General features: G+C 36.8%; 1 protein-coding gene across 5 annotated transcripts in view; it reads left to right on the top strand.

Annotated features, from left to right (window-relative positions):
• HADHB (hydroxyacyl-CoA dehydrogenase trifunctional multienzyme complex subunit beta) overlaps positions 1–22,280 on the top strand; it is a 28,134-nt gene extending 5,854 nt beyond the window's left edge. For 4 of the 5 annotated variants that reach the window (XM_065928713.1, XM_065928715.1, XM_065928710.1 and 1 more), the window contains exons 4-15: positions 1,406–1,505; positions 6,456–6,500; positions 8,352–8,451; positions 11,479–11,566; positions 12,716–12,903; positions 13,239–13,419; positions 13,960–14,081; positions 16,763–16,842; positions 16,920–16,967; positions 17,671–17,758; positions 18,078–18,152; positions 18,721–18,948. In XM_065928713.1, the coding sequence (XP_065784785.1) occupies positions 1,406–1,505; positions 6,456–6,500; positions 8,352–8,451; positions 11,479–11,566; positions 12,716–12,903; positions 13,239–13,419; positions 13,960–14,081; positions 16,763–16,842; positions 16,920–16,967; positions 17,671–17,758; positions 18,078–18,152; positions 18,721–18,933 (1,328 nt within the window). In that variant the 3' untranslated portion in view covers positions 18,934–18,948. Of the gene's footprint in view, positions 1–1,405; positions 1,506–6,455; positions 6,501–8,351; positions 8,452–11,478; positions 11,567–12,715; positions 12,904–13,238; positions 13,420–13,959; positions 14,082–16,762; positions 16,843–16,919; positions 16,968–17,670; positions 17,759–18,077; positions 18,153–18,720; positions 18,949–21,502 lie in introns of those variants that run through there. The other variant, XM_065928711.1, reaches the window with a different exon arrangement.
• Positions 22,281–26,231: the final 3,951 nt, after the last annotated feature.

The following is a 26,231-nucleotide window of genomic DNA, read 5'->3' on the forward strand; positions in this document are numbered from 1 at the left end:
TCTATGACTTCTGATTTTGGTCTATTGTGGTATTTCTACTTGGATAATAATGTAATAGAAAAAATTCTTTACCAAGATTCAGAAGACCTCTGCTTTGGTTTAGTTCTTCTTTCTGGGCAGTTTGACCTTGAACTGATCATGTCATTTCCCTGCTTTATAGTTTTTTTTTCTCTAACAAAGAATAATAATTTTAGCCATGTTAACCTCAAGTAGTTATTAAGATATCTCAAACACTTTGAAATCTGTAAATTCAGTGGAAGTACAAGATGATATTTTTATAGTTTTACATTTAGTATATTCCCAGGGGTCTGTTACTTAATCCCACCTAGAAAAGTTTCATGTTGTCATATAAAAAATATATTTTCTTTGGCTTCTAAACTCTTAACTAGAATATAGATATGTGTTAACCTCACAAAGAATAATAACAATTCCTTTCCATCTCATTTCACCCTTCACCTAATTCTAATGTTTACTCAGAAATTCCTATTGCAGTCACACAGATAGGTCTGTTTCTTGCCAGCTGGGAGAAAGTCATGTTGAATACCACGTTAAATACCATTTTTTTCTGGCATTTAGAATATTCTTCTTTATATTGCTGTTAAACAGTTTTTGTTGTTTTAAGCCTTTTCATGTTACTGGTGTTTAACACTGTTCTACAAGTGGTTTGTTTTAACACTGATGTTGATAGTGGTGCAAGAGGGCACATGGTAAGACAAAGGAATGTGATCAGCTGATTTGATGGGAGGAAAAGGGAGTGTACTCATGCTGCACAGGCTTTAGTCTGCAATAGGGTAGCAGAGGGCATAAAGAGGGAACTTGGGTTTTACTTTCTATATTTTAGTATTATTTTTTTCTTTTTTAACCACCACTCATGTTTTATTTTTTTAATTAAAACATTAGAAAAAGGTTGCTCTTTTGATGTTACAAAACTGCTACACAAATTGAGTCATACAGAATCAGGAAGCATGCTAGGTTTTTGTCAAATGGCAGTAGTCACCAACCAGATGCCTTCATTTCTACATAGAAAAGCAAGAGTATTAAGCTATGTGAAGAATAAAACAGTATCTGTTATTCTAACTTCTAGTATTAAGGGCAGACTTAATCAGTTGCTTTCAGTGAAATGGATTGTCAAGCACTTGATAAAAATAATTTGTTAACGACATAAGCGATATTATCACTGGGTATAATCTCTGTATTTGCCTTAAATTTTATTTGGAAACTTGTAAATGCTTGTTAATTTCTTAATCCTTTTTTTTTTTTTTTTAGTTGAAGTGGTTTGGTAAATGACTAATGCAATTTGGCACTGAGTGATAAAATTCTTCTTAGAATGTCTGTCTTTAAAAATGTAAAAACTTACCTGACTTCTTGTATTTTAATTAATTTTTCTCTGAACTTTATCTTAAAGCTTCCCAGACTAAATCGAAAAAAACCTTAGCCAAACCCAACATAAGGAATATTGTGGTGGTGGATGGTGTTCGCATTCCATTTTTGCTGTCAGGCACTTCGTAAGTATGAAATGATTCTGTTACTTGTTATTACTTTTTTTTTCCCCTTTGTTCTCTCCAGCTGTATTAAGGTATGATTAATAAATAAAAACTGCATATATTTAGGTTGTACAATGTGATTTTTTTTTAAGGTATACAATGTGATGATTCAATGTATATTGTTGTTCAGTCACTAAGTTGTGTCCAACTCTTTGCAACACCATGGACTGCAACATGCTGGGATTCCCTGTCCTTTACTGTCTCCTGGAGTTTGCGCGTGCTCATGTCCTTTGAATCAGTGATACCATCCAACCATCTTATTCTCTGTTGCCCCCTTCTCCTGCCCTCGGTCTTTCTCAGCATCAGGGTCTTTTCCAATGAGTTGGCTCTTTGCATCAGGTGGCCAAAGTATTGGAATTTCAGCTTCAACTCAGTTATTCCAATGAATAGTCAAGGTTGATTTCATTTAGGATTGACTGGTTTGATCTCCTTGCTATCCAAGGAACTGTTAAGAGTCTTCTCCAGCACCACAGTTTGAAAACATCAATTCTTTGGTGCTCAGCCTTCTTTATAATTCAACTCACACCTGTACATGACTACTTGAAAAAACATACCTTTGACTATATGAACCTTTGTGGACAAAGTGATGTCTCTGCTTTTTTATACACTGTCGTGGTTTGTCATAGCTTTTTTTCCAAAGAGCAAGCTTTTTTTAATTTCATGGCTGCAGTCACCATCCAAGTGGTTTTGGAGCTCAAGAAAGTAAAGTCTGTCACTGTTTCCATTTTTTCCCCTTCTATTTGCATGAAGTGATGGGACTGGATGCCACGATCTTAACTTTTTGAATGCTGAAGTTTAAGCCAGCTTTATCACTCTTGCACCTTCATCAAGAGGCTGTTTAGTTCCTCTTTGCTTTCTGCCATTAAGGTGGTGTCCTCTGCATATCTGAGGTTGTTAATATTTCTCAAGGCAGTCTTGATGCCAGTCTGTGATTCATCCAGCCCAGCATTTCACATGATGTACTCTGCATATAAGTTAAATAAGGAGAGTGACAATATACAGTCTTGACGAACTCCTTTCGCAATTTTGAACCAATCTATTGTTCCTCGTCTGGTTCTAACTGTTGCTTCTTGACCTGTATTTAATGTGTATATACATTGTGAAATGATTACCACAATCAAGTTAATTAACATATCCATCACCCTTTATAGTTTATTTATTCCTTCTTTTAAGGTGTTTTCAAAAGGAACCTTTGTGAATGTAACCCAGTAGGTAATACTATTGCTGAAAGTATTAGTCACTTAGTTGTGTCCAACTCTGTGTGACCATGTGGACTGTAGCCCGCCAGGTTCCTCTGTCCGTGGAATTCTCCAGGCAAGAATGCTGGAGTAGGTTGCCATTCCCTTCTCCTGGTATTTTCCCAACCCAGGCATTGAACTCAGGTCTCCTGGATTGTAGGCAGATACTTTACCATCTGAACCACCAAGGAAGCCCCTAATAATATTGCTGCTGCTAAGTCACTTCAGTCGTGTCCGACTCTGTGCGACCCCATAGACGGCAGCCCAGCAGGCTCCCCCATCCCTGGGATTCTCCAGGCAAGAGTACTGGAGTGGGGTGCCATTCTCTTCTCCAATAATATTGCTAGTCAACTAATATATAAACAATACTTTCTTGAAATTAATACAGAATAAGTAGTGAAATAGTGTGGCAGAATCTGTTTTTCATCTTTTCTCATAAACTAGTCTAGTGTAGTGTTAGACTGAACTAGCTGTATTTTGAAAACCTAGTGTGGGACTAGGTAGCTTGTTTCCAACAGATGCCCTTTCCTCATCTGGAGAGAAGTATATTGTTTCTATGCCTCTTCAGAAGTTTAAATACTGAGACCATGGGCCTGTGGGCACCTTGAAGGGACTTTAATATGCTGCTTTGGCTTTCTGGAAGTTATCAAAATTGGAGTTGGTGGACTGGTCCAAATCATTGTACAGCACAATCCCAAATATATGGAATAACAATGGTCCTAGACCAACCCTCAAGTCCCCCAGAACCTAACTACTGTTCCCCCTAGATTTCCTTTCTCCTTTTCTGTTCCAAACTGAGGCCCAGTCTGTCTAAAAGTTGACGATGAACTTTGGGAACTAAGTGAAAATTAAATGAAACATTAGTTGTATTCTGTTAAGATTGTTTTGATGTTCACGTCTTGAACTAGCAGTCACTAACTTTAAAACAAGCTAAGAAAAGTTGAGTATCTGCTAAAAATAATGAGACCTTTCTATACTAATATGGAAATATCTTGGAGATATGTTAGGTGTAAAAAGCAGAGTTCAGAGCATTGTGTATAATGCCACCATTTATGGAAGATACAGACGTATGTATGCATGTGTGTGTATGTATATGTATGTGCACGCATGCATGCATGTACATACAGAAACAAGAAATGTTCATTTTTAAACAGTGATTTAGAACCTAGAGAGTATCTTCTTAGGTAAGTAAATGGTGAAGATTCTTCACCCTTTTTTCTCAATATGATACCTTTCTTGTATGGACACAACAGTAGTAAGAGTAAGAATCTGAAGCTTTAGCAACAGAAAAATAATGTGAGGGAATCCTTGTTGTATTTAGCAGCAGCAGGATAGGAAAAGAAACTTCCATCAAGAGAAGAAAATTCTTGACTAGAAAGGCCATTTTTTGGTAAACGTTGTTTGTATACTGTGTAGAAGTTTGAGTCCAACTGTTTCACTAGCTGTTGAAAAAATATGAACATGCTCAAAGATATCATTTACACATTTCCTTTGATAGTTGGTATCAAACTATCAAAGGTGAAATTTGATTTGAGATATTCAGCACATTGGTATAGGTTTTATTCCATTTGTTATTTTTTATTATTATGTTTTAGTTTAATTTAGAATCCTAATTGAGGAAGAAGATAAAGTTCATGAGTAATTTAGTAGCACAGAGAAGAATGTTGAGTAATGGTAGGCAAATATAGTTAATAGAGAAGAAGGAATAAAATTTTTAAGGTACTATTCATGTGCAAAACAAAAATGACTAAAAATAATACAGAGAGAAGAATTTATAAAGAAGACAAATAGTTAAATCGTATTATTGATCTTACGATTGAGGTAACAAATGAGTCTTCTAAAAAATAATTTTATAGATGGAAAAAGATTTTTTTCTGTTTAATTTGCTTTCAGCTTTCAACTTAATTTGCTTTGCTTTCAACTTGTGTCACTTGAAAGACCTATAGATATTTTGTAAGTGTTTTGGAAGCACTGTTAGGAATATACTCCAGCAGTGACATGTGGGAATCTTTCGGCATCCTGGCTGAGAGGGAGTTACAGGAGCATGAGAAGAAAAATTGTAAAATGATAGATAATTGTGGTTTAAGCATTTTAAAATGGATACACTTTGCCCAAGTTACTCTGCTGTAAATTTTAGGGAACTGGTTTTCCCTATAAAAGATTTTTTAAATCACTGATGGTTCTTCTAGTGACTCACAGTAAAAAAAATTTCTGAATTTTCAGGTTTTAATTTTCAGGAATTTAAAGAATAAATATTCTTATTTAATCCAGACACATCTGGAACATTTCATAGTTCCAGAAAGCAAAGAAATGCTTTAAAAAAAAGGGGGGGGGGCATGTCAAAAAACACAGGACCAACCTAAAATAACTTCCAATGACAAAAATTAGGAAAATTTTATTAATAAAATAAATTATAATAGTATAATATTATACTGTAACTCAAAACATTAGATATCTATGAATCCAATCTGATATAAATAAATGATTGAATAAAGAAATAAAAGAGAAAAGACAAGTCTTTCTTGAAGAGTTTCAATTAATAAATACAGAAGGAATGAGGGAAATAGATAAATCATCACAGGAATAGCTGCTGCAACCAGGATCTAGGAATGAATGCTAAAATTAGTGGGTGAGAAAGGTTAAGAAGGAACAAGATATTGACATAGCCTCAATTCTCTCCCCCAAAATATTTATTAACTACTGTGAGGATTTTAACATGTGTCCACAAATTCTTTGTTACTTTTTCCACTAGGAAGTGGAGCTTAATTCTTCCCTTGAGTAAGGGCCAGAAGTGTCTCACTTCTAGTAAATTAAGTTCAGAAAGGGAAAAATAATGAAGAAAACTGGCAGACACTGCTTCAACTAGATGATCAAGTTAATATCACTAGTGAGAAGTTATGTTGCTTTCACTTTCACTCTGATAAGAAGCAGAGGGTATTTTACCTCTGTAATACTCTTCCCTGGTGTCCATAACCCCAGTCTTCCAAGTGTCAAGGTCAAGGAGGATAAGGAAAGACTGAGAAACTGTCACAAATTGGAGGAGATTAAGGAAGCATGACAAGTAAATGCATGGACTGGAACCGGGAACAGACCAGTAATAGGGAAGTAGTGGAAAAACTGACGAGGTCAGATCAAGCTTAGCGAGTAGTAGTGTGCTGGTGTTAATTTCTTAGTTTTGACAAGTGCATCATGTTTACGTAAGATTAGCATTAGAGGAAGCAGGGTGAAGGGTATGGAGGAACTCTGTTCTTTCTTTCCAATTTGTAAAACCTTAGATAACTTCAAAACAAAGTTTTCTTTAGAAGTCCTAATATATCCCTCATGTCCCTTTAGACATCACAAAATAACTAATGAATTTTTTAAAAATAAAAGGGAACTTAAGACAGTGGGGTTTAGTTTTGCAGAATATTTGCCATATGTCATGCTGAACAGTAAGACAGTGGGCAGGATTTTTGTTCAGTTCTTAGCTTAAAAGGAGTCAAGACTTGTCAAGAGTTTTAAGGATGACAGATAGCAAAGTCATACTGTTTCTTTGTTTGAAATGATGTTAAGTGCTTTTATATTAATAGCAGCTTATGGTTAGCTTATTTCTTTAGATATTTCAAATAGAATGAAAAACATTTTTTATTAAAGCTCTAGACTTTTGGTTAAATTATCTGTTTTCTTCCTCCAGATATAAAGACCTGATGCCACATGATTTAGCTAGAGCAGCACTTTCGTAAGTAAATGCAGTTGCATTTTAGATCCCTTTTCTCCAGTTTTTACACTTTAAATAGCATGTCTAATAGAATTCCCATAGCTAAGATATGTTAACTTTATGCGGTGAGAGAAAGCACTTAGAAGATTTTATAAGATTCATCTAGTCTTCATTTTAGCCATGTGTGCTACACAAATTCAAGCAGGTGGTGAATGTCAGTGATCTTTATTTTGCAGGCTTGACGATCTCTTGGCATGATAGTATTCCTTAATGTACTCTAGCTAGCTGCAGGTTATAAACAGTGTAGGACTAGATTGATCAGGCTAAAAACCAATACGTGTATTTGATGGTTACCTCAGAAACTTCATTACTGTATGAGGATGGCTGAACAGATTATGCAAATACAGATGCAGAACCTATGTATACAGAAGACCAACTGTGTACTAATGGCATAGTACAGCATCCTCAGAATTTCATATTCATGGTGGGGTAGGGGTGGAGGTATGTATTTATCTAGAAAGAAGCCTAGAATGAGACATGAAGATTCCTCATTTAGCTTTAGGAATTGCTATTATTTTGCCATGTGTGCTGTGCTTAGTCACTCAGTCATGTCCAACTCTTTGAGACCCCATGGACTGTAGCCCATCAGGACCCTCTGTCCTTGGGGATTCTCCAGGCAAGAATACTGGAGTGGGTTGCCATGTCCTCCTCCAGGGGATCTTTTCCACCCAGGGATTGAACCCAGGTCTCCTGCCGCAATTTTTTTTTGCCATATTTAATATTTTTTTTCCCCCAGACCAGGATCTGGTCAAAATTCATATTATTATGCAAATGAATGTATCTCTTTAGTCTCTTTTAATTTAGGACATCCCCCCAACCCACTCCCCATGATAGTGACTTTTTGAATGGTCCAGGCCAGCTGTTTTGTAGAATGTCCCACATTCTGGATGTATTTTTCTAGTAATATTTAACTCTCCTCGGTGAATTTCCTGTAAACTGAAAGTTAATCTCTAAGCTTGATTAGATTCAGGTTAAACATTTTTTGGTAAGAATGCTTCACAGGTAAAGCATATGGCTATTGCATCATGTCAAGAGGCACGTGATGTGTAATGTTAAATCGAACTCTTCAGTCACAGTGGTCAAACCACCAGATCTTTTGGTGATAAATGTGCATTTTTTTCTTTTGCAATTAGTAAGTCATCCGTAGGGTGATATCTTAACACCATATTCCCCAGCAACCTTTGACCAAGTGGCTTTAGCATTCATTGATAATTTTTGCCTGGATTAGTTATTACGTTAGAGATTATAAAATTTTGACTTTACTTATTCTTTTATTCCTCCTATATTTATTGGTTGATATTTTTATGTAAAGAGCAGCCTTCCTTTTTAAAAAAATGATGTGTTTATATTGATATTTCAAATTTAAATTTAACATATTTGGAATTTTACTTCATCTCTTTAATTTTCTATTTGTTTCTCTTTTCTTTTTGACTGAAAACTTTGGTTTATGTATCTGTTTATCCTATTCCAGATTTTTTTTCTTTAATTTTTTATTGGAGTATTGTTGATTTACAGTATTAATTTCAAGGGTACAACAGAGTGATTCAAAATTTTTATAGATTATATTCCAAATTATTGATGATTCTTCCTATTTAACTTTTTATTGCCAACTGAGCATCAAAAGTTGACTTTTTAAATCAGTCTTTGATGGTGTGCCACATGCTTGTCAAATTAAGGAAAAGATACAGTCTCTACATTTTTAAATTCAAAGTTAACCTTTTAACCAGAGTTAACTGTAATGTTTTATGTGATAATCTGTGGCACTGTCTTGAATGTATGAAATGTTTCTTTGATTTTAACTTCTGCTTGCAGGGGTTTGTTGCATCGGACCAGTGTCCCAAAGGATGCTGTTGATTATATCATCTTTGGCACAGTTATACAGGAAGTGAAAACAAGCAATGTGGCTAGAGAGGTGAGTCAAACGTTATGTTGTTTGAAGAGATTGATAGGAGAATCAATCTGAATTTTAGTTAATAGAATTTACTCTTTAAAAGCTATTAAAATTCACTAAAGTTATATTTAATTTAAAATGTGATTTTACTATTTGAATTATTTTATATTTAAAAAATTACATAAATAAAATGATGTACACTATACTAGTATATGTTTATGCTATATTATAAATCAAATCAATTATTTGAGCTGGTTTTGGATATGTTTGTATTTCTCTTAGGAAAACAGAGATTTTGGCAAAGCATGGCTGATGTGACTTTTTGTAATGTGAGATATAGTGACTTCCAGTCAACTTAAAATTTCCATTTTACAGAGAACTTATTTCATATCCATGGTTTTTGTTGGCAGTAGTTGTGCTTATTCATTTGTTCCCTTTGACTAGTGGGTACATAGGGCATTTTTTTTTTTTTAAACTATTTCATAGGAATTTACCTTTACCCCAGTTGGCAAAGCTCCATGTACTGTTTATTGAGCAACTGAGATAATGAGAGGCCTTGGCACTTCTGTGGCATGTCCCACAGTCATTTCGTAATGAAGACTCCAAAAGCGTTTTCTGAGCTTTGTTTCCATTCGCAAGTGGCTATTTGGATAAAGCTGGCTCCAAAGCACATTTCAGTGTGCTGAGCATTTTCTGTATTTGTAGTTTGTGCTTGCCATACTATTGCGTTCAGTATAGTTGGAAGGGCCGTAACTTTCACCACTGTCAGCCAAGAGAAAGGAAAAGGAGTAGGATGGAAGTATGTGTTTTGTCTCACCTTTTTATTCATCAATAAATGTTCAAAAGTAAATGTTCAAACTGCTGAAGGCCTGGTGTTACTCAAGTCCACAATAGTCAACTGTTGCATATTGTAAGGGAGGCAGGAAAGCATTAAGAACAGGAAGAGGTTTTTTTCCCCACCTCCTAATTTTTTGGAGTTTCCTTGATCTTTACTATACTTCTAAATGTATCAAGCATGACAATTTAATGAATATATCAAATTATTCATAATACATTTTCTACTCTTACATTCTGGAAAAAAAACCAAAGTGACTCTGACAAGAGCGCTTAAAAGTAAATGTTGAATCTGTTTCAATTTTCTCTATATATCTATTCTATCTCAACTTTAAAGCCTTGTTTTTTTCTAAATTTTTTACCTGGAAATTTTATATCCATGTGCAAATCTCAGCTATTGATTGACATGCGGTGGATCCCTCTCCTGGCCCTGTACTAATAATACTAAAGGCTGATTTCAGGGAATATTAGAATGTCTTTTTAAAGTCATTTTGCAACCTGAAGGCTGCTATAACTTCCAGCAAGAAAACTTTCACAACCTCTTGTCTGTGGTAACAGTGTAATAATAAAATCCTGAAAGGCTTCTGATGCTGAGTTCCCATGAACCTGACTTTAATGAATGCCTCAGCTTATTTCCCTGCTCTCCAACTTACCTAAGAGACATCTTCCTCCTTTCCCTTCATTACACCATCTAGAGCCTAAGCTTGCCTTGAGAGCTATTCAAATAGAAGCTTTGAATAGAAGCACGTGCTTTAAATAGAAGCACGGAGACAAGGTTCACCAGGAACCACTTCTATTTAAAGTTCCTTCAGTCCTGAGTCACTTGGGGCCAAGGATGTGACACTTGCTAGAAAAGATTGCCGGAGGATCAGGCCATTACGACCTGAGTGCCCTTTACCCTTGCCTCACTGGAAGCTCTTTTCCCCTTCGCGGTGGAGACTTGCCTTTCTCTTCCTTTTGGATTGGTTTACATCAAGAGCCTGACGTGCAGTTGCCAGTAGGTAGTTTTTGGCAAAGTGAAGTATAAAGCTGAAAATCAGTTAAGAAACAACCCTGTAATCTCGGCTTTGGAAGCATGTTAATCTTACCAAATGATAGGAAATCTTGTATTCTGAGGATTGTTAAATAGTTTCAGAAAAAATTAATTCCCTTAATAGGAACCAGAGTTTCATAGTAAGTGGTGGTGGTCGGGGAAGTGAGGTGTTGAGAGCTTTGTTTTTATTTATGTATTTATTATTTTTTTTAATATTATAAAAATAAATATTGAATATTTTATTTTTGTACCTATGCATCAGTTCTTATATATGAACAAAAATAGAATCAGGCATTCATTGTTTTTTTGGCAGTGTAATTAACTCAATAAATAGTACAAAAAAATAATAGACATCCTTATTTCCATTTTTGCAAGATTAATGGAGGGCCTCAGTTTTTCTCAAGGTCCTTCAAATTAATTCTCTTTTGAAACACCTCTTATGTCATCTTCCTGACCAGTTTCCTTGTTTCTAGTTGTTAACTGGTCCAGTCCTTATTTTTCAGAGACTCACTTGTGGCCCAGGCAGTTTTCCAGAATTGTTTTCATTCACTTGAACTTTTGGATATTTGGCATGTTTTCCAGCTCGGCTTTGCTTTGGATTGACAGTGCGCTGTCTGAAATATCAGGCAATCACTGAAAGTAGAGACGAACGTAGAGCAAGCCAGGGACCTGTGTGGGAATCTGTTCATGAATGGTCAACTCTTTAGAAATTATTTTCGTGTCTGATGACTTTGCTTTACTTCTAAGCCTTATAACTGCAGGAACACAGGTCATGAGATCTCACCCCATGATATATTTCATCATTCCACCAAACATATGTAGCAGGTTTACTTTAGGTCTATTTGAAAACTTTAAATAAGTTAAAATCAAATTATATATTAATGTTCTTAGAAGTGCTGGGAAAAGCATTGCTAAGAGAGGAGGTAAACTGCCAGAGGACTGTAGGCTTGTATACCACACTAGAAAATTGCTGCAAGGAATTTGGCAGTGCTTTTTGATTAACAACTAGATAAAAAATTCGTAAACCATTTCCATGATGGGCTTAGTTGTATTTTAAATATTCCTCTGTGAGATATTAGCTCCTTTCCTGATTTACCATACAGTGAAGTACTGCTCATAGCACCACTCACGTATCGCACTTCCTTTGTAAGTGATCATTGCTTTCACTGTATTTTCTGAAGGCTGCCCTCGGAGCCGGCTTCTCTGACAAGACTCCTGCTCATACTGTCACCATGGCTTGCATCTCTTCCAACCAAGCCATGACCACAGGTATGTTTTTTTTTTTGACAGCAGAAGGTACATGTTGGTTCTCCTTTGTCTTTTCTATGATCATTAAAAATTATTCTTAACCAAAATAAATGATCTCTGAATTTGTGTGTTTCAGAAAATAAAGTAGCATTTACATTTTTTGATTTTTGACAGTAGTTCTCCACCTTTTTCTTGCCCTCCATACCTGAGGACCATAACCATTCGTGTAATTTCTCCATCCGTAGTGTGGCTGGCTATCACAGGGGTTATTAACTGGCAGGCATGCTTCTGGATTTGAGGCCGGAGGAGTTTATCACCTGCTAGGTTTTAAGATTAGGTGATTCTAGCATGATACTCCCCCACGAAGATGGTGGCCCTCCTCCCTCCACCATTATCATAGGGATAAATCACTGACTTGGATGGTACAGCTCTTTGCTCTACTTTTCCCCCACATCTTGGCCTTTTTATAATTATTTACAAATTCTCACAACAAACTGAGCAAATCTGTGGAAGATTTTGTAACACCAGCCCTTACTGTGAAGAGACAGGAAACCTGAAAGATACAGTGATCATGTGCTCTCTTAGTGATATCAAGGCCAAGTGACCAGCCTACCATAAAGGTGGCAGGGAATGAAGCTGGAGGCAGAAATGGGGGCATTCTCCACTCTGCACAGCATGTGACTGCTTCCAGTTAGAGCAACATAGTACTTACCAGTGGCTGTAAAGAGGGCAGGGGGGCTACCTTATATCTAAAAGCCAGACTTTCTCTAGCTTGTAGTAGAAACTGAAATTCTCTTTATAGGAAAAAAAGTTGTTACTGAAACTGAAACTGGGAGCATATGAAATATGCCACATGTTCTGCTTTAGAATATGATTTATGTGAGAATTGGTCTAGTGGATACTTCCGAAAGTTGATGTCCCTGTAGCCTGAATGAAACTTGTTTTTCTCTAGTGCGTTGAATGTATTTTGAGTCATTCCAAAAAATTATCCTAATCCCTCTGAAAAGATAAATACCTGAATTACACATGTTGTACAATGCTAATAACTATTGTACAATTTTTAAATCAAGCCTAAATTTACAGAAAAAAAATGAAGCTTAAATTACCAGTGGTCTGTTAATTTATGCAAAAGATGCTCATGTGCGTATGACCTGTGCCTGTGCCCTGTAGCTGTCGGCCTGATTGCTTCCGGCCAGTGTGACGTGGTCGTGGCAGGTGGTGTAGAGTTAATGTCTGACGTCCCTATTCGCCACTCAAGGAAAATGAGGAAAATGATGCTGGATCTCAATAAGGCCAAGACTCTGGCTCAGCGACTCTCTGTAATCTCTAAATTCAGACTGAATTTCCTATCTCCAGAGGTAAGACTCGTGAATGCTAACATAAAGATGTGTGTTGCCAAAGCATCCCACTGCAGAGATTTAGTGTTAAGATAAGATGGCATGGGTTCAGTTACATTCTAATAGCTGCAGATTCTGTTAGTTACAAGGAAAGGTTAATTATTAGGTCAGGATGAAGAAAAAAATAGCAGTTAGAAGATTTGAATTTGTAAACCCTTTTTAGAGATGCCTTGCTCACAAAGAACTTCCCTTGTCCTGATCTTGATTGATCGTAGACTTTAACTTTCCCAGATAACCCTAGGTGTGGTATAGCACCTGTTCACAGTGTACCTGGTCCCGAATATCTCCTTTCCCAGCTTCCTGCAGTGACTGAGTTCTCCACCAGTGAGACTATGGGCCACTCTGCAGACCGACTGGCTGCTGCCTTTGCTATTTCTCGGGAGGAGCAGGATGAATACGCACTGCGTTCTCACAGCCTGGCCAAAAGGGCACAGGATGAAGGACTTCTTTCCGATATTGTGCCCTTCAAAGTACCAGGTAAAACAGTTTGCTCAGCTTTGTAAAGGGGAATGCTTCTTGATATTGTTAGGAAGTTCTGAATTTCTTCTAAAACTCCAAAAACCCTAAGTGACTTTCCAATGAATATTTCCAAAATACTCAGCTTTTATTCTTAAACATTGACTCGGGTTTCAATTTTTGTTGTAACATATGTAAGCATTTTAAAGAGATGTTCTGTAAGTCTCCTTTGGGTCTGGCAGATATATTTTAGTTCTTGTGTGCATGCCTGTTTTTAAAGTTCTGTATTTATAAGTCTTCTGTAAAGAAGAGCCAAATGTAAATGAATATCTTAAGAAAATAAGATATCCTTTTTAATGTTAAATCATTTAGATTATTTCCCAAATGCCTTAAGAGTTTGCTTTCATATTTGGTAATATCTTGATAACTATAAAGAGCTTTCTTTTTAGTGAATAGTTATGGTTTACATTTTATTTGTTCTTGTAATTTTAAAGCATATTTCTCTGGAGAAGATATATAATGCTTTTTGAGCTTAGAGTTAAAAACTTCATATTTATATAGGAAAAGATACAGTTACACAAGATAATGGCATTCGTCCTTCCTCTCTGGATCAGATGGCCAAACTAAAACCTGCATTCATCAAGCCCTATGGCACAGTGACAGCTGCAAATTCTTCTTTCCTGGTAACTATGTGTGCTATATGTGTTTACTAGTGATCTTTTATATTTGTGTATTCTGAAAAGGAAGGCCAAACTAAAACCTGCATTCATCAAGCCCTATGGCACAGTGATAGCTGCAAATTCTTCTTTCCTGGTAACTATGTGTGCTATATGTGTTTACTAGTGATCTTTTATATTTGTGTATTCTGAAAAGGAAAGCCTAAAATAAGTGTACTTGTGTGTATTACGAATAGAGACTTAAAAACCTGCTTACTCATTTCCCTAGTGGTGATGTGGATAAGAATCCACCTGCCAATGTAGGGGACACAGGTTTAATCCGTGGTCTGGGAAGATTCCACAGGCTGCGGAGCCACTAAACCTGTGTACCACAACCATTGAGCCAGAGCTCTAGAGCCCACCGGCCGCAACTGCGGAGCCCACCGGCCACAGCCTCTGTGGGCCACAGCCCACACGCCTAGGGCCTGTGCTCCACGGCAAAGAGAGCTGCCACAGCGAGAAGCCTGCCCACGGCAACTAGGGAGTAGCCCCCACTTGCCACAACTAGAGAAAGCCCTCACGCAGCAACAAAGGCCCAATACAGCCAAAAATAAATAAAATATGCTTACTTACTACAAAGACTATTAAAATAGAATCAGCTTTTAAAGCCGTAGAAGTCACCTGATCCGGTCACCATTCTAATACAAAAAAACCATTCTCAAAAAAAAAAAGCTGTTCTCTTCAGTCACTTCAGCAGTCAAAAAATTTTGCCTGCCTGTGCTGGGCACTGGAGATAAAAAGTTAACTGTAACATAGTGAGAAAGTTCTGTGATGACTGCAAGCATTGGCTGTTGGAGAAGATACATAGTTGGGTAAGTCAGAGAGTCTTCTTAGAGGAGGTAATACTTGATCAGGTAATCGTGAAGGACGAGTACAAGCCAGTTCAAGAAGTGTATAAAAGGCCTTCTAGGCAAAGGGAATGGCAAATGCAACTTTGGGAGTTAGGAGAGCAAAGGGCCTCTTTGGAGAAAAGCCTGGTTGGAGCACAGGATATGAATTTAGGGAGTCGTCTACGACTTGGAGGACAGGGAAACCTGGCGTGCTGCAGTCCACGGGGTCACAAAGAGTCAGACACAACTGAGCAACCTGACCTGAGCAACATAAGACTTCGAAAGTAGGCAGAGAGAATGACAAGGTACTTTATCTAGCTCTGATTGTTAGAAAATTATGTTTTATGCTGACCCCCAAGTTACTTTCCTGTAAGCATCATGGAGTAAATCTACTCTCATTTTTGGTTGTTCTTTTACATATATGCAGGTAGCTTATGTCCTTGCTTGGGTTTTTTTCTTTCCTCCTCTATTAAGTGTCCCTCTTGATTCTACTTCTGCTTGTGAGATGTGATTTCCCTCCTCCTACTACCTTGGGTGCAGTCTTCAGGGTATAGTTCATCTGGTCAGTGTTTCTTTTTACAGTATTATTCTCCTACCCAGACATACAGTCTAGAAAGAAACATAGGCAAATGTTTGACATATTTGACCTTGATAAATGACAATTTAATGCCTGCTCTTGAGCTTAGGAAAGGATGCCTGAGGTAATTTTAACAGGATGGTGTACCACCTGGTGAAGCCTGAGCAGTGAAGGACTGGTTAGGAGGTTATTTCTAAAACCAAATTGGATGATAGGTTCATATGGCATCAGTTATACTCTTGGCAGATCTGAACCCCGCTGAATACTTGTGAGGTGTGCAAAAGGTTCAGGTTTATTCATCAAAAATCAGAAACACAAGTCATTAGAGGTAATATATCACAGATACATGGGTTTTCAGAGATGCAGTTAATGCACCGTATTCATTGCAGTTTTTCACAATTGCACATTGAATATAGTAATGTGATGTTATTATGGAAACCTGTGTTTCCAGACTTTCTGGCCACCTTATTGGTAGTGGCTGCATAGCCTCTTCAGAGTTACTGAGTTAGAAAAATGTGGTCTGAAATTACCGTAGAGATTGTTTTGTCAATTCTAGAGAGTAGTTTCTTTTCCTTTGGAATTTTTGTGTGTGTGTGGGGTTTTTTTTTTTTTTTTTTTTTTTTGAGCTTTTTCTTTTGAAACGGTAGTAAAGGGCTTTTGTGAGTAGTACTAATTTGTCCCCCACTTCTCAGTTGTCAGTGGGAAAAAGCATATGTGGTGTTTCCAGAGAGGGAAGACCAAGGTCCTTATATTCTCAGCTGTCTACCTATTTCTTCTTCTGCTTGGTTTGCTTGTTATAGAGCCTTTAAATTGAAGAAAATCATGTACAAGCCACAGGCAGGAAACAGCTGAAAAGCAGTCCAGAAAATATAAAAATAATTCAGTAAAGAAGAGATTTTGGGGAGGATTAACTCACAAAATTCCTCATATTCTGTGCCAAATGCAAAAATCTTCTAGTTTATTATGAATACATATTGAGTTACCAATTCTCATCATTCATTTTGATAATTATGGTACTTTTTGAATAGACTTTTCTACCCTCATCTGCCAGAAATGGGTCAGTTTGTACGTGTCTAAACTGTGACTTAATGATGGATAAAATGAAAAGATTTTGTTACAGAGAGTCGCTCTGTAAGTGTGATGCGTTGGTAAATTTAGGAACAGAGCATAGAAGATGGCTGAAGAAATAGCACCAGATAGGCTGCAGTTATTTAACATTTTTGTTCCAATTAACATTTCAGACCGATGGTGCGTCTGCAGTGCTGATTATGGCAGAGGAAAAAGCTCTGGCCATGGGTTATAAGCCGAAGGCATATCTGAGGTAAAGTAAGTATTCAAGTAAGTTTCCTGTGGTTTCTTTACTTTAGTAGAGAGCTCACCCTTCTGTTTTTTACCTAGGGATTTCATGTACGTGTCCCAGGATCCTAAAGATCAGCTTTTACTTGGGTAGGTAGCAATGTATATTCTTGGATTAGTCTAGAAAATATTGGTTACCCATGTTTATTACATAGATTTTAAAAGTATATAAAGCACTGAGTTCATAATTTTTGAACTCAGTTTTGTGAGTTGGGTTTTTAAAATAATAATCCTTTATGTTGTGTTATCATTTTATAGTTTTATCACTTTTCTACTTTTTCCTATACTTTTCTACTACAGTTATCATATATATACAACTTTTTATTCTTTTTTACATTAAGATGTCATAAGCATTTTTTTATACTGCTACTTAGTCTGCAGCACAATCAGAATAGCTTTTTATAAAAGCCTCCTAATGTTTAGATAGACTCCTCTCCTTTCCTCATAAGGCTGTACCCTCACTAACCTCCATCATGTCATTTAACTAGCTATGCCCCTTATGTTCTGCTGTTTGAGCTCTGTGTTCTTCTGGCTCTTCACATTAACTTGCCCTTCTCTTTTATTGTCTACTTGCTTGTTATCTCTTTCTCTGAGTCTAGAATATCAACTGCAGAGGGCAGAGGCCATGTCTGTTCAGTTTACTGTTGTATCACCAACACTTTGTATAGTAGAATCAGTGAATGAGTAGAGGACCTTCTAATAACTATGTAAAATTCAGTTTGGGGAATATGAAAGAGTTCTTTAGTTAAAAATGAAAGTTTTAATATCGTATCACTGAATTTTTTTTTTTCAGACCAACATATGCTACTCCAAAAGTTCTGGAAAAGGCAGGATTAACAATGAATGATATTGATGCTTTTGAATTTCATGAAGCTTTCTCAGTAAGTCATTTTAAAGACACATATCAAAGGACTATAATTGTTTAATATGCGTGAAACAAGTAGAGCTTTATGTTTGAAGTACTGACTTAACAGTACTGGGAGGAAATCCAGGGCTACACCCACAGTGTTGAAAAACATATCTTTTGAAGCTATCTCTTTGAGTTCCTTCAGAAGTATCAGGTTGTTTCTTTAGAAAATATTCACTGAAAACTGATTTAAAGATTTGCTTAGCTCTAAAGTTAGACAAACTCATGCAAAAAGGAAAGCCTTGAGGGATTTTACTACAAGAAGGTCCTTATTGAGTTATTTTCCTTTCTAGGGTCAGATTTTGGCTAATTTGAAGGCCATGGATTCTGATTGGTTTGCACAAAATTACATGGGTAGAAAAGCCAAGGTAAGTTTCTGGTTAAAAATATGCTTGAGGAAAAAAAGATATGCTTGAGGAATTTTCCTGGCAGTTCAGTGGTTAAGGCTCCATGCTTCCACTGCATGGGGTGTGGGTTCTATCCCTGGTGGGGGAATTAAGATCCTGCATGCCACACAATGTGGCCCCCCTCCCCCCAAAAAAAACCTTTGAATTTCCAAAGCACTATAATATTTGGCATTTTAATACCTGCTAATAAAAATATGAAGAGGAAGGCTGCTGCTTCTTAGGAAAATTTGTGTGTGTTATTTCATATATTTATTTCTTAGTTGAAAAATAGCTCCTGGAAATTCTTTGGAAAAAGTAAAAGCAAAAATTCAAATTGTCTTTTATTCATCTACTCTGATGTCAGATGAAAAATAAACAGGGCCCTCGGCTTTCAGAATTGATTTGGAATTTCTTTCGTAGTAAAATAGCATATGGTGGGTCTTTAAGATAGTTACTTCCTTCTATTGCAATTACTTCCTGTTACTCAGAGCCTGGCCCGATTTTTAAGTAAACTCACCTTTTTATTCGTGTTTATTTTTGTGGGAGTCAGGTTGGATCACCTCCTTTGGAGAAGTTTAACAACTGGGGTGGATCACTGTCCCTGGGGCACCCGTTTGGAGCCACTGGCTGTCGACTGGTCATGGCAGCTGCCAACAGGTTACGGAAGGAAGGAGGCCAATATGGTCTGGTTGCTGCCTGTGCAGCTGGAGGGCAGGTAAGTCACAGGAGCTTAATAGGAGCTTCCAGAAAGTTATTTTCTTAGAAACAAACTCATCCAAGAATGTTTGATTTAGCTTAATTCGAAACAGTCTTAGAGTGATTTTTCTGATGACACACAACTGGAAAAAAAGCCCATTTTTGCAGGCCGGGGAGTACAACTTCAATCCCAAGAGTTCTTGGAATGAAAGAAGCTATTTAAATCCAAACTTTTTTTTCCCCCTAAAATAATGTTTACAGATTTTATTTGTAAAAGTTACATGTGCTCATTATGGAAATTATGGAAAATACAAAAAGTATGTAGAAAATAAGACTAGAATCACTTATAATCCCCTCATCAGACACTATCATTATTCATACTTTGATATATTTTCTTCTTTAATAATAAAATTTTGTTCATTTATTTAGTCACCTTGAGACCTTATCTATAAAATCTCTCCAAGAGGAAAATTGTCTTTCATGAGAACTGAACTATGCAATGGAGAATTGATTTACCTCTGGATAACTTATTGTTGTTTAGCTGGGGAAAATTATGTTTTCTACAGATTTTTTTCTATCTCTTTTACTTGTGCTACCGACAAAACTTCCTACCTGTAGCGTTTCACTGCGGGACTACAATCCAAAGGAAGGCTGGCTGTAATCTGTTTTTTTTTTTTAACCCTGCTGGAAACAGATTTGATTTTTCACCAGATAACAGAATCTCTCTGTTGCTGACCAAGATGAATCAGATATGTAAAAGTATAAACATCTTGCATTTTAAAGCCTTCATTTATGGCTTTTCCTCAGAGACTTTGAAAAAGCAAGGGGTCAGTTATTTTTAGGTTAGAATATTTTAGACTTCATGATGGGAAGTATTTTCTAACCTGGGTAACTTCGTTTACGGAAAACCATGGCTGGTCAGGACTGGAGCCCTCCTTCTTATCTTTCTGTGATTCACTGGGGGAGATAACTGGTGCACAACCTTGTACATGGTGCATAGTCCACGCCGGTCAGTGTCCTTTGGTTTTGAGTGTTCCCTAATTTTTTAATCTAGCACATAGAGGATTAGTAACCTAATACTAGATGCTTTTGTAAATGAACAAAGAATAATATCCAGTGTTATTACTTTCCTCTAGAAGTTTAAGGGTAGTGAGGAAGGCGATGATGCATTCTAGACACTAGATTCAACTCGGCATTGTTTCATCAAGAGCCACATGAGTGCTGTATAGACATGATTAGATCAGAGGAGGAATCCATCGTTGGATCTAGAGCAGGAGTTCTCAGCTTTGGCACTAGTAACACTTTGGGCTAGGTAATTCTTTGTTTGGCTGGCAGGATTATGCTGTGTGTTGTAGGGTGTTTAGCATGGTTTCTGCCCACTAGATAACAGTAGTAAACAACCCTCCTCATTACCCGCTCTCCCTGTCTCACTATATACACACAGTTGGGACAACCAAAAATATCTCCAGACATTGCTAAATGTCCTCTGGGGTGGGTGGGGAGCAAAATCACTGCAGTTGGGAATCAATGATGTAGAATAGTATAAAAGATTTGGAACATGAAAATAACATTGCTTAAATAAAACAGGAGAAGGACCATTCTAACTTATTATGTATCCTTCTAGGACAACTCCAAGTTGGTCAGACCTTCCCACCCCTGTTCTTTTGTTTGCTTGTGCTTGTATCAAGGATGTTTAACAGTTTATTTTGAACTACAGTGTATACTAGATTGAGGACAGAGACCATGTAGCAAAACCTTGTACCCACACAGTGTTTAGCTAGGTGCCTTATACATAATAGTTGCTTAATAAATATTGTGGGGATTGAATTGAATCTAGCAGTAGGGAGATTAGTTAAACTATTAACTGGATTGATAACAGTCCAGAAGAAAGAATGATTATAATTATCAGATAGGATTTAGACACGTGACATCATACATTTCTATACTAGGTTTAAACTAGGGAGGTAACTGTACTGTGCCTAGTGCTTGGGAAGGGGTTTTCTACCTTTGACTTTGGTGGGACTGCAGCTTATCATCTCCACGTGCATACAGTAGTAAAGAAGAGACCAGGCTTTGGAATCATCTGGTTTCAAGTCCTGACCCTGTTATTTGATAGCTTTCTGGATTTGAGTGAATAATGTAACCTTTTTTACATTTTTACATTAAAAAAAACCCATTTTTCTCATCTTTCTCACAAGAAAGAAAACTGTTGTCAAATTCACTGTATCATGTTTATTTTTATATAGCTAAAAAAAAGCCACTGTGGCTTATTTTAATAGCAACCACTTATGGAGCATCTACTAGAAATCAGATTCTACCAGGCAGACTTTGATACACATGTGTATGCATGTATGTGTGTGTGTGGGGGGGGGTGTATGTACACACACACATTGTATGCTATTGCTTAATTTAATGCTCACAAAAATACTTTGATGTGGGCACCATGAGCCCCATTTTATAGAGGAAGTTAAGGTTCAGAGTGGCTAATAACTTTCCCAAGATCTCACAGCATTTGAATGGCAGAGTCAGGATTGAGTTCCAAAGCCTGTACTTTTCTCATGGTTCTCTGCTGCCTCCATACTGGCTGCATTCATTGCCTGTCATTGCTCTAATTGGACTTCTTTTTTCTTTCACAGGGCCATGCTATGATAGTGGAAGCTTATCCAAAATAATAGATCCAGAAGAGGTGACCTGGAGTTTCTGTGCAGCACTCGGCCTAGGCAATGCCATTTCAATGCACTATTCAATGACATCTCTAGTTCCCAGCTCCTCTTAGGAAAGCAGAATTTGTGGCCTTTTGTTCAATACTTTGCAATTAAGCCTTTCCAGTGTTCTGAGCTTTCCAAGAATCACAGCTTACTACTCTTTCAGGGATCCCTTAGTTACCAGAATCTCTCACAGTGATAAGTTCAAGCAATTGTGTTTGGTCTCTATTTTTATTAAGGACTGAATGAGTGGCTGCAGTTTTGGAAAGAGACTAGGTGAGATTTGGGATCACCTTTGTAGCATTTGCAAATTATAACTCATTCGTATTTGTGACCTAACGATAAACGTTTTCTATAAAATACAAAACCAGTGTGCCTAAATTAACTTAATTATGGGAAAATAGTTCAGAATCTAAGCATCACTGAAAAATCTAAATGTTTAGATGTATAAATACCTTGTTAAAAGTGTTAGTTACTCAGTCGTGTCCAATTCTGTGACCCCATGGACTGTAGCCTGCCAGGCTCGTCTGTCCATGGAATTCTCCAGGCAAGAATACTTGAGTGGGTTGCCATTCCCTTCTCCAGAGGATCTTCCTGATGCAGGGATCTAACCCGCATCTCCTACATGGCATGCAGATTCTTTACCATCCGAGCCAACAGGAAAGCCCGTATTGGATAATCTTAATAAAGTAGAAAAGTTTGAGAACCATTTGCCTTGTTTTATTAGAGGTAAGAGGTGGTTCTCTTGTTTTAGGGACAGATTTTGCCTTGGACTGCTCATTTGTAACTTCTAACCATTTTGGTCTACCATGAGGCCGCTAGGAACATAAAGTCCTGCTTTAGAATAACACCATTTTTTCCCCATTGCCCAACTGAAGTAAATTTATTTTATTACTATTTGGAGATGTTTCTGTTTGCCAGGTGTAAAGAAATTTTAAAAATTTGGTCCACATACTAAAATTCCTCTCAGTTTTTTGACAACCAAACTGCATCAAATAACGTGTGCTCATGCTTTGAAGAAGCAAAGTCTCAGCTGCAACCATTTATGTGAATGATGTTTAGATATATGAAAGTTACTGGCAATCAGAATTATTATCTAGTTCAGAAACAGTTTGGGCAAGGGAGCAAGTGCTAACCTTTTAAAAGGTTATTTGAGGATCCCAGCATCATTTCCCCATGATTTCATTGATAAATTCTATATAACTTGAATTTTTAATGCTATAAACCAGTGTATTTACAAATCACAAGTAGTAACTCTAGATAAGTTAAATATAAAAGGTAAAAAACTCTTTGCAATTTAGGGAAAAATACCGCTATTACTCTTAGGTTGGGATGGGTACTTTTTTTTAAACAAGACAGTAAAAGTATTATCATAAAAGAGAAGATGTATAAATTGGTTTAAGTTGAAATAAGAACGTTTGTTCTTTATATGATAGAGTAGGAAGACAAGCCACAAGTGTGGTGAAGATACAGATATAACTTAACAAAGAATGTGCATATATATATATGTATCTTACAAAGGTATATCATATTATACATGTGATAGAGATATCTCTTTTAGATCTTTGTCATATTTATAGATAGATATCTTATAAAATATGTATGATATAGATATATTTTATAAAGGATCTGGGATGTATACAGAATTCCTGTAAATTAGTAAGAGGAGAGATAGCATAGTAAAAACTGGCAAAAGATATTAACAGGTATTTTTTTAGAAAATAATACACAAATGGAGAATAAACATAAAAAGATGCTCATATGCTCATTAGATGCTCATATGCTCATCAAGAAAAACCAAACGAAGATCATGATGAGGTATTACTTTATGCCTACCAGACTGGCAAAAATGAACAGGACTGAGAACACTAAGTGTTAGTGAGAATGTGGACAATAGGGACTTTTTATACCTGCTGATAAGAATGCAAACTGATACCACCATTGTGGAAAACAGTCTGGCATTATCTTGTACATTTGAATATGACACATGGCTTATAATCCAGCATGTCCGCTCTTAGGTATATTTCCTGAGGAAACTTGCACACGAGTTATCAGGAGACACGTACAACAGTGATGATAGCAGCATTGCTCTTTAATAGCAAAATATTATAAACAACAAATGTTCATCGACAGCAAAATTTCAAAAACAAGCAAAACTAAGTATACTACTAGGCTGCCTACATATGAGAGGAAAATATTCTCCAAAATAATTAAGAAAAAAAGAGAAGTCTTATTGAAGAATTCCAAATAATATGTATAGACCCCACACTCCAGGAGGTGGAGCATGCCCTTCCCCAGGTGAGTGTGGGCTAGACTTAGTGACTCAATTCCAAAGAATAAAGTATGAAGATGGAGAACCAGGCAACCTTACAGTGGAGAAACCTGGCAGACACTAGCTTAACTAAGAGCCCAGGGTTATCATCATAGTGCTGGCATGTGGCTATCACAGACCTGATGGTACGATGTACCATCAAAAGGGCCCTTCTCCTTAGTGGTATTCTTTCCGAGTACCCATAACCTAGTTGAATCTTGAGACAACATCAGACTAAACTAAATCAAACTAAACAAAATTCTTGCCAATACTCATAACTATCAAGGTCGTGAAAAACTCACAGACCAGAGGAGGCTAAAGAGATCTGACAACTAAGGTAATGTAGTATCCTGGGTTGGATTCTGAAACAGGAAAAGGACACTAATAAACTGATGAAATTTGAGTGAAATCTGGAGTTAATAGTTTAAAAAGGAGCCCAGATAAAGGAGCACATATGTGGTGAAATTATTTTTGAGAAGAGTGCCAAGACTATTTAGTGGGGTAAGGACAGTATTTTCAACAAATGGTGTTGGGAAAATTGTATATACTCATGCAAAATAATGAAGTTGGACCCTGCCTTACATTGTACAAAATGAACTCAAAACAGATCAAAGACACAAACATAAGAGCTAAAATGATAAAACTCTTAGAAAGAAACACGGGGAAAGCTACATGATCCTGGGTCTGGCAGTGATTCTTGGATATGACACCAAAAGCACAGGAGAGGAAAAAAAATTGGAGTTCATTAAAAAATGTTGGTACATCAGAGGACATGTTGAAAACACAACCTGTGAAATGGGGGAAAATATAAATTATATCTGAGAAGGGTTATTAATTCAGAGTATATAAAGAACTACAACTCAACAGCTAGAAAAACAATTTAAAAATTGGCAAATGATTTGAATAGACATTTCTCTAGAGAAGATATACAATGAACAATGAGTGCATGAAAAGATATTTTGCATCACTAATCATTGGAGAAATGCAAATCAAACTATGACTTCACAGCCAATAGAATGGCTACTTAAAAAAAAAACCCGGAAAATAACAAGTGTTGATGAGGATATGGAGAAATTGAAACCTTTGTGTACTATTGATGGGAATTTAAAATTGTGCAGATGGAATGGAAAATAGTATAGCAGTTCCTCAAGAAGTTAAAGGTAGAATTAGCATATGACCTAGCAGTTTCAGGTCTAGTATATATAAAAAAGAATTGAAAGCAGGGTCTCAGAAATATTTATACACCCATGTTCATAACAGCATTATGCACAATTACTAAAACTTGGAAACAACTCGTGTTCATTGATGGACCAATGGATGAATAAAAGGAAGGCAATCCTGTCACATGTTACAACATGGATAAACCTTGAGGATATGCTAAGTGAAACAAGCCAGTTACAAAAGACAAATAATGTATGATTCCACTTGTATCAGGTATTTAAAAATTCAAAACAAATTCTTGGGGACAGTAGAATGGTGGTTGCCAGGGCATGGAGGGGTGATGAGTTGTTTAGTGGGTACAGAGTTTCTGTTTTGAAAAACTGAATTCTGAAGGTTGGTCACATAGCAATGTGAATGTACTTAATATTACTGAACTGTATATTTTAAAATGGCTAAAGTGATAAATATTTTGTGTATTTTATCATAGTTAAAATTTTTTTTTTTTTAAGGTAAGAAAACATTCAGAACAGAGGTTACCTCTAGGTGGGGGGCAGTGGAACTGGATTGGAGAGGAGCACATAGGTTAAAGTTACGTACCATTTCAAAACATTTTATACACCCGCGTTATTTTCATTTGCATGACTGCTACAAAAGCCCATCCTTGGCTGTGGTGATTCCAGTTGTCTCCTTGATGTTTGTTCTTAAATAGCTGAAACTGGTTATGTTCTTCATAAAGATCCCAACTTAAAGTGTCTTTTCATGTAAACCTTTAATTACACTCTCTGTTCCACCTGATAACCAATTGCAAGTGGAGCCTTTATTTGCCCTTATTTTCTTTCAGACTTTGGAAGTTTGGCTCTCCTACCCTTTCCCCACGGCTCTCCCCTGTCCTCAGCTATTTGCTTACAGCAGTCTCTGCTTCCATCTTTCCTGAGAGAAGAATTCTAATTCTCTGCTTGGCCCCTCCCCGTGTCCTTTCTCAGTTTTGTATATTTCTTCAGGCCTCTCAAGTTTTGGTCTCTCTTGAGGAGTAAAAGGTGGTATCAGGGTCTCCTGGGCTTTCTCAGATTTTTAATGGGTGACTCAGAGGCTCTCTGCCTGTATCACAGTGGTTTTCTGGGGACGCTGAACCGGTATATTGTGCTGCTTCAAAGAAGAGCGATCATTGATTGAGAGGAAATGGGAGAA

Source organism: Muntiacus reevesi, chromosome 3 (genome assembly GCF_963930625.1).
Source record: "Muntiacus reevesi chromosome 3, mMunRee1.1, whole genome shotgun sequence".
NCBI lineage: Eukaryota > Metazoa > Chordata > Mammalia > Artiodactyla > Cervidae > Muntiacus > Muntiacus reevesi.